The sequence below is a fragment of the Mercenaria mercenaria genome, chromosome 13, assembly GCF_021730395.1.
Source record: "Mercenaria mercenaria strain notata chromosome 13, MADL_Memer_1, whole genome shotgun sequence".
Taxonomy (NCBI): domain Eukaryota; kingdom Metazoa; phylum Mollusca; class Bivalvia; order Venerida; family Veneridae; genus Mercenaria; species Mercenaria mercenaria.
Window position 1 is genome coordinate 77,431,714 of NC_069373.1, and position 9,214 is coordinate 77,440,927.

Here is a 9,214-nt window from a genome sequence, read left to right on the forward strand (position 1 = left end):
ACAGAGTTCTATGACATGTCTGAATCCATTTAAGTTCTTAAACAGAAAAAATAATGTGTAAAACAATATTCAACCATCACATAACATTCATTGAGTGTATATAAATAACACACATCTCTCTGATTGTCCGAATTCTGAAACCATAAACCTGGATTTTATCAGGTCATTCTAAAAATAGACACAGGGGCTGATTAGAGAATGTGCTATTGAATAAACACATTTTGTCCGAGTCCAATGGTGCATAACTGTGCAAAGCCTGAGCTGCAGCTTGTGAAAAGGTGAAGGTCACTTTGACCACATTTAAGTATCCAATTCTCGGATATAACTAAGTAAAAAAATCAAAATAGCATCAATCAACAGTCCTCCAATGTAACGTTTATTTCAACTCGTAGTTGGTTTTCGTCATTGGAAAAGTTCCGTCTTCTATGTTTCTATACCACACCTACATACAGGATAAAAGGGAAGGGAATAGCAGAAATTTTCTACCACTTCTGAAGTGTTTTCTATCTTATTCAGAGTATATTTGGGGATAATAGCTTTAATCAACAACAAGAGCTGTCGGAGAACAGCAACGCTCGACTATTCAACAGCTTGTCAATTGAATGAATACAAAAGTCGAAAAAGGGGCATAATTTTGTAAAAATGGGAGAAAGGGTTATGGAACCTTCAAAGTGCTTATTGTCTTATTGTAAAGAATGACCAACACAGTATTCTTACTATAAGTATATGTTTATTATATGAGTGCGCCTTAACAACTGCTGAAACAACATCCCAAACTGGGTGTGTATAAAATATACGCATGCGCTGTGAGTAGACTACATTATCTACATAATGATACATCTCCCCTTTTGGCAAAGAACAAGGAACACAATTTCTGAAAGCTAAAATAAAATAAATCAAAATACTCCAAATTTACTATAACGTAAAATTTCTTTCATAAAGTCTGTTTCTCCATGAATGGCATATTTTTGCTATCAGCACTTAATTATCTCTGTTCACTGTTTACATAGCACGCGTGTTCCGCTATCTAATGTTATCATATTACATTGTTTCAATTAATCTTGTCGGAGGTTTAACTGCCCTGCCAGATCTACTCATATATGTTTTTTCACTTGCTTCATTATCTGACCTTTTATTGCTTTTATCAGAGAATTGTGAAATACAGTCAGAATTTTCTTGAGGCGCCGAAAGGTTGTTATTTTCCACATTTTGCATGTCAACTTCAGGTATGCACTCTTTTGATTCATTGGTTTGTAACAAATGCCTCCTATTGCGACGATATGTGTTACCGTCAGGTGTTTTAACAGAGTATGACCTATCATGGTGTTTTTGCACTACTACTGCAGGACTCCAATTTTTATTTGCTTGCTGAATTCGTGCCGAATCTCCTATTTCTAATGGTGGTAAATGCTTGGCTGTCATATCATAATACACTTTCTCCCTTTCCTTGTTTGCTGACAATTTCTCACGAATGACCTTGTGTGAGATTTGCCGGGGAAGTAATTGTGTCTTAGCAACTGGCAACACTGACCTAATTTGACGTTGGAACATGATTTCACTGGGTGAAAAACCTATATTAAGTTTTGTAACCCTATGTTCTTGTATTCCTATCATTGGGTCGGTGCCTGATGCTCTGGCCTTCGTGAAAATGCGCTTGCAAATTTTCACGTACGCTTCCGCAAAACCATTACCGGAGCTGTGGTAAGGACTTGTGGTCTGGTGTGTAAAATCCCAGAGCTTTGCAAAGTTTGCAAACTCATGAGATGCATAGCATGGCCCATTATCAGATACTACAATTTCTGGTATGCCAAATCTAGCAAATATGCCTTTGAGCCTACTTATAACTGTCGAACTTCTACAGTTAGGCAGCTCTTTGACCTCAAAGTAATGTGAATAATGGTCAGCGACTATCAAAAAGTCTTTGCCATTGAACTCAAAAAGGTCTGTGCCAACTACCTGCCATGGGTATTCTGGAACTTGGGTGTAGACAAGCGGTTCTTTCTGGTTTGAGTCTCTGTGTTGCAAACATACAGGACATTTCAGAACAAGATCTTTAATTTCCTGGGTGATTCTAGGCCAGAAACAATATCACTTGCTCTACTTATTGTTTTCTCTATTCCCATATGACTTGAAGAATGTAGTTTTGACATAAGTCTGCCCTTAGGGATTTAGGAATAACAATTTTGTGACCCTTCATTATTACCCCATCCATGACGGTAAGCTCATCCCTGTAATTCCAGAAATCTAGCAGTTCTGACTTGCAGTGATTTCTTTCATCAGGCCAACCTTCAATAATGACTTGCTTCAGGGACAAAAGTTTGTTCGTCCCTGTCAGTATTGACCTTGATTTCTTGTAATTTCCGGTCACTTACCGGTAAGCTTCTTTTGACCATATTAACCTGGACTTCTACAGTTTCCGTCAGGAAGGATCTGTATCCTTGACCGGAAATCTAGACAAAGTATCTGGTAAAGGAATCTGAGTTCCCTGCCTATAAGTGACATCTATATCATACTGTGAAATGTTTAAGAGTAGCCGCTGTAACCTAACAGGTGCAGCAAATAAGGGTTTCTTACATATAGCTATCAATGGTAAGTGGTCTGTAACTACTTTGACTTTTTTCCCATACACCCACTGGTGGAATTTCTTCAAGCCAAATACCAGTCCAAGACACTCTAACTCAATCATAGCATAGTTCATTTTGGCTTGGCGTAAGACTTTTACTGGCATAACCTATAGGTCTACCTTCTTGAAGGAGTGTGGCCCCAAGTCCTGACCTACTTGCGTCGGTTTGCAACTCTAAGGGTTTGGCCGGGTCATAGAAAGCAAGGACAGGAGCTTGCGTTATGATATCAATCATCTGATCATAAGCTTGCTGCTGTGATTCACCCAGAGAAATTCTACATCTTTCGCCAATAATTCTCGTAAGGGCAAAGTGACCTCAGATAGCCTAGGTGCATATCTAGCGAGATACTGACTCATGCCAAGTACCGTTTCGAGTTGTGACCTATTTTCCGGGATAGGCATTTCTCGAATTGCAGACACCTTGTCTGGATCTGGGCTAAGACCTTGTTTAGATATCACATGACCGAAATAACTAATCTGGGACTGCCCAACCTCCAGCTTATCTGGATTAAGGCGTATACCTTGTTCTAGTGACCTTTGGAGCACTGCTCTCAAATTCGCATCATGCTCCTCCCTTGTTTTGCCATATACTAAAATATCGTCTACTATGGCAGCTACCCCTGGGAGACCCTCAAATATTTCGTCTATTTTCTTTTGGAACAGATCCATGGCAGACGAAATACCCATTGGAAGCCTCAGATACCTGTACCTCCCAAATATGGTATTGAATGTAGTCAACATGGAAGACTTCTCTGTCAAATGCATGGCCCAGTAACCTGACCTAGCATCTAATTTTGTAAAAAATGTAGCACCATTTAGCTGGGGAAGTATGTCATCCAGTGTTTTTGTCGGATGATAAGGACGTTGAATGTTTCTGTTCAAGTCACCCGGATCAAGTACTATTCGCAAGTCACCTGATTTTTTCTGTACTGTCACCATTGAATTGACCCACTCAGTAGGCTCACTTACTTTTGTAATGACCCCCAATTTCTCCATCTTTTCTAGCTCCTTCTTGCATTTATCTCGTAATGCAACAGGAATCCTACGTGGAGGATGAACCACAGGTTTAGCATCATGTTTCAGATAAATAGAACATTGCCCTGGAATAGAGCCAATGCCCTTAAAAACCTGGGAATATTCATTCAGCACTGCTGTTTTGTTAAGCGGGGAGGATACATAATTGGAAGTGACAGCATGTGCGAGTTTAACTAGGCCAAAATCGATGGAAGTCTGAAAACCAAACAAGGGTGGTGACTGGGTGTCTACTACATGAAATTCTACATACTTGGTCTGTGCAGAAGGTTCATGGGTACACTGCAGGGTAATGGAACCTAGACATACTAAAGGGTTGCCATTATAACCTGTGAGCTTCGTTACAGAGGAACAGAGTGCGGTTTTTACACCTAATTGTTGCAATGCAAAATGAGGTAAAATATTCACCTGTGCGCCAGTGTCTATCTTGAAAGAAATTTGTTTCCCAAGAGGTCCAGTTTTAATATCCACAAATGCCTGATTGCACATCTTGTCCACAGCACTAATTACTGTATCAATGTAAATATCCTCAGATGAATCATCAGCCCTCACTTCATTGACACGTTTACTCCTGCACACCCTCGCGTAGTGATTCCATTTTTTACAGTTTCGGCATTGCACTCCCTTCGCCTTACACTGTTTGTCTCCATGGAATTGACCACAGTTTTGGCACGATTTGTGCGCGACATCGGGCTTGTTTTCCGTTGATTTCCGCGACCCGCCTTTGCACTTTATATCTCGTTTTCTCGATTCCTCTTTTTTGTGAGTAGTTTTCCGTACAAAGTAAATAGAAGACGATTCTTGCATGTTATTCATTTGCTCTTGTGCATATTCTACAGTTTGACATATGTCAACAGCTTTCGCCAATGTTAGTTTCTCACCTACTGTCAAAAGCTTCTCTCTAATTTTGGACGACTTTACACTGAACACGATTCGATCTCTAATCAAATCTTCCTTGTAGGCTTCGCCATAAGAACAATCATTTGCAAGTATCTTAAGTCGTGTGATGAATTGCTCCATGGTATTTTCACCTTGCACTTCATTATTAAATTTGAACCGCGCAAATACTGGGTTTGATTTCGGCTGAACGTGTTTTTTCAAATGCGTCGGCGGTAGCTTTTACTGATTTTTTCTGATCAGCTGTCAACACTAAAGTTTTATAAATTTCTCTTCCTTTTTGTCCCATCCATAGGAGCAAGTATGTGATTTGTACTGGTTCATCTTTCCCCTTTAACGGACCCTGGAATATCAATTCCGCGTGACCTCTAAAGGTTTTGAATGTTTCCAACAAATTCGGACTGTCCCAGTCCATTGTAGGCGTCGGTACACCGGTTAAATCCATTATTTAAATCCGATACACTACATGCACTATATGCACAATGATTGTTAATAATCCTGACAAATGCGGATGTATTAAAATCGTTAATTTTCTGACACCATGTCTTATTGTAAAGAATGACCAACACAGTATTCTTACTATAAGTATATGTTTATTATATGAGTGCGCCTTAACAACTGCTGAAACAACATCCCAAACTGGGTGTGTATAAAATATACGCATGCGCTGTGAGTAGACTACATTATCTACATAATGATACACTTATCAGCTCATAAAGTGAACAAGTGCGTGAAGTTTCAATCCTTTCCCGTAAGTGGATACTGAAATACCAGCTTACATACAAAAACTTAACCAAAAACTGCTAAGTCGAAAAAGGGGCATAATTTTGAAAAAAAATGCAAAGTAGAGTAATGGGACCTAAACAGTGCATGTCAGATCATGACAGTAAACAAGTGTGTGAAGTTTCAATCCATTCCCATTAGTGGGTACTGAGATACCAGCTTACATACAAAACCTTAACCAAGAATTTCTAAGACGAAAAAGGGGCATAATTTTGTAAAAAAGCAAAATAGAGTTATGGAACCTGTGCCATGTAGGTCAGTTTATCACAGTGAACAAGTGTGTGAAGTTTCAATCCATTCAAACAAGTGGTTACTGAGATACCAGCTTACATACAAAACCTTAACCAAGAATTTCTAAGTTGAAAAGGGGGCATAATTTTGTCAAAAAGCAAAACAGAGTTATGGAACCTGTGCAGTGTAGGTCAGTTTATCACAGTGAACAAGTGTGTGAAGTTTCAATCCATTCCCACAAGTGGTTACTGAGATACCAGCTTACATACAAACCTTAACCAAGAATTTCTAAGTCGAAAAAGGGGCATTATTTTGTCAAAAAGCAAAACAGAGTTATGGAACCTGTGCAGTATAGGTCAGTTTATCACAGTGAATAAGTGTGTGAAGTTTCAATCCATTCGCACAAGTGGTTACTGAGATACCAGCTTACATACAAAACCTTAACCAAATCGGGACGCCGACGCAGACGCCGACGCATGGGTGAGTCCAATAGCTCTACTATTCTTTGAATAGTCGAGCTAAAAAATGACAACAATTTTAAATTTGAATCCAATCTGTTTGGTAATACCAGATTGAGAGTGAAAGTGCATCAAAATTTTAACCTATAAATTTTTGTGCATGGCTGACTCATGGGTTTTGCAAGGTGAACACTTGACCAAAGTTTCAAGAATATTCTTCAAGTGGTTTAGCAGAAAAGGAGGGAGCAAGAAATTGAAGGCTCAAACATTTGAGCTGTGACCTTGACCTTGAGCTGGCATGGTGAATTTTGAGTTCTGCACATCGTCTTGATAAGGGGAATGTTACAGCCGTCATATTAAAATCCTTCAAGGGGTTTAGGAGATACAGAGCAGACACAAAATGGAAGGCTCAAACCTTTGACCTTGAGTTGTGACCTTGACCATGAGCCAACATGGCTGACAAACGAGTTCTGCACATTGTCTTGATGAGGTGATCATATGACCAAAGTTTTATGAAAATCCTTCAAGATGGAGCGGACACAATTGTTACAGACAGATGGAGACCATACCTATAGCCCCACACCACTTGTGACGGGGGATTAAAAAGGGCCATATACCAGATGATGGGAGTGATGAAAAGGAATAACTTTTTTAGTTCGAAGCAAATCCATGAAGTAATTACAGAGATAAAGAGAAAAAAGCGAAATTGCATCAAAACTTTAACCAAGGTGTGGAAACGGAAAGATGCCGACACCGACACTGACACCAGGGTGAGTAGAATAGCTCTCCATATACTTTGTTGAGCTAAAAAGAAACTAGTACACTAGTTTAATTCATAGAACCTTGTTAACACTCTAAAAGTCACATCCTTGAAAGGTTTCTTTTTTGAGGTGGGGGGGGGGGAGGGGGGTACTTAGAGTTGCCCTTGACCATCCGTCTGTCTTTCCAAATTTGTGTCCTGCATATTTCAAAAGGATTTAATGATTTGACTCAGAATCATCAAACCTCAAAGTATTGTTATTCAGCACGAGTTGTGCACCTGCTGTTTTAATAGGTAACTCGCACAGCCAGGAGTTGTGGTCCTTGACATAGTCAAAAATATGCATAACAAGGGCCTGAAAGTTCAGGGTTATGGTCCTTGACTAAGTGAAATATACACAAAGTGCTTAAAATATTTGTGTTGCATCTCAAAAATATTTCACCTGGAGTCGTGAAACCATGTAGGAATGTTATTCAGCATTTGAGTTTGTGCACCAGTTTTTTTTTAATTTACTTAGTCAAAAATATGTGCTAAGGGCACCCTTACAGAAGAAAAAGGCCTGCTGCGTACTCTTGCTGTGTACATACAACGTATATGATGCGTACATGATGTGTACTAAAATCAAGAGCTTTAAATAGTACGCAGGATATACACCGCACATACACCGATAGTACGTTTGTAGTACACTTTTGACATGCAAATGAGCTCTGCCGCGTACTACTTGCTGCGTACATGCTGTGGACTACATAGTACACAGGATGTACGCTGGAGGAATTTAGTATGCGAGAAATAGTACACAGCATGTACGCGGCACATACACTTTTCACATGCAAATGAGCCTGCGGTGTACTACCCCTGCGGCGTACATGCTGTGTACTCTTGCGGCGTACATGCTGTGTACTACTGCGGCGTACATGCTGTGTACTCCTGCGGCGTACATGTGGTGTACTCCTGGCCAGAGTCCTGCGGCGTACATGCTGTGTACTCCTGCTGCATACATGCTGTGTACTCCTGTGGCGAAACTGCTGTGATAATGTAAATTCCTTACCCCACCAACTTTCGTATGCAAATGCTGATCATTTGGACAGAAAAAAAAACAGAAAAAAGATAAGTGACATGCATCAATAAGTATTTACCCTTACCAAAATAATGTAGATTGATGTTATCAAATAAATTAGTATGCTTTTCTTCATCCACTTTTCAATGAAATAAATCAATTTTTGTACCATGTAATTTGGTAAACATTTGAAGAAAATGGCGTAACTGCATCAAGGGGAAACAACTTTAATGCAACTAAATATAAGTGTTGTGATTTATTATAGACAATGTGTGCGTAGTATGTATTTATTTTGATTAAAATCCATCTGAGAACAATCGAGGACTGGAATTATATAAGCATTTATACACTTTTACGTCCGTAAAAAGTAGCGCACCAAAAAATTTTGGATTGATTTTTTCCAATGGGGCGAGCGCAATTAGCCAAAAACGTTATGAAAATATACGAGCGGCAAATCCGATGAACAACTTTTTAATTTGGTGAGGCCTTAATGAGTTAACATAATGAGCATTAAAGCCTTTATAAAACATGATAGAATGGTGTTTTACTTAAGAGTATTCAAATAACAGTGAGAGCTATTAATTCTTCTCATTCGGGCGCTGTTGAGGCATTATCTTGGTAATTATTTCATGTATTACAAAATGTAATGCAACAAAGTTCAAATAAGGCTTTTCATTATCCAAGTTAGAAAGCTCCAGGATTAATTCAAAATGAAAAAGAATATATTTTTACACTGCATGCAAGGTGCAGCTCAGAAATCACCAAGATGTAAGCTTCACAAATGAACATTGCAAATAGTTTGGCAAATTTTCATTGTTCAGAATACCAGTAATCTGAACTACTCTATGCTATTAAGATAAAAGTTACTCGGAAATCAAGTTCTTGCTTCCAAGAAAAAAAAATGTACAAATCCTTCCTGCATGAAGTGTACTTCAGACTTTTACCTAAAAAAATTCAAAGTATAAACACCAAAAGAAAATTAACAAGTCCCTCCCGCGTATATGAAGTTTACTTCAGACTTTAACTTATAAAAAAAGACAAAGTATAAATGCCAAAAGAAATTGTACAAGTCTTTTCCGCACAAATTTCAAAGTATCTGCGGTGTACATGCAGTGTACTATTTTCTTGTACAAGTCCCTCCTGCGTACATGCAGTGTACTCCTTAAATTTTCAGAGTCTGTGCTGCGTACTTGAAGTGTACTAGTGACCTCCTGCGTACATGCTGTGTACTCGTCGAAATAGTACGCGGCATGTACGCAGCATGCGGTGTATGTAAAACGTACTCCTCTGGCGTACTACTGTGTTCGCGGCATATACACAGCAAATACGCAGCATGTACGCCACAGAGGCTTGCTTCTGTAAGGGCATATAAG

The 9,214-nt window shown here is 39.1% G+C and overlaps 1 protein-coding gene across 1 annotated transcript; it reads right to left on the bottom strand.

Annotated features, from left to right (window-relative positions):
* Positions 1-2,854: 2,854 nt before the first annotated feature.
* On the bottom strand, positions 2,855-4,675 carry LOC128547799 (uncharacterized protein K02A2.6-like). The gene has a single exon (XM_053520999.1). The coding sequence runs from the start codon at positions 4,673-4,675 to the stop codon at positions 2,855-2,857; it is 1,821 nt and encodes a 606-aa protein (XP_053376974.1).
* Between the last annotated feature and the right edge of the window lie 4,539 nt (positions 4,676-9,214).

Bases quoted from the DNA above. Each gene is read 5' to 3' on its own strand.
- LOC128547799 (XM_053520999.1), bottom strand. From the start codon at position 4,675: ATGGAGCAATTCATCACACGACTTAAGATACTTGCAAATGATTGTTCT.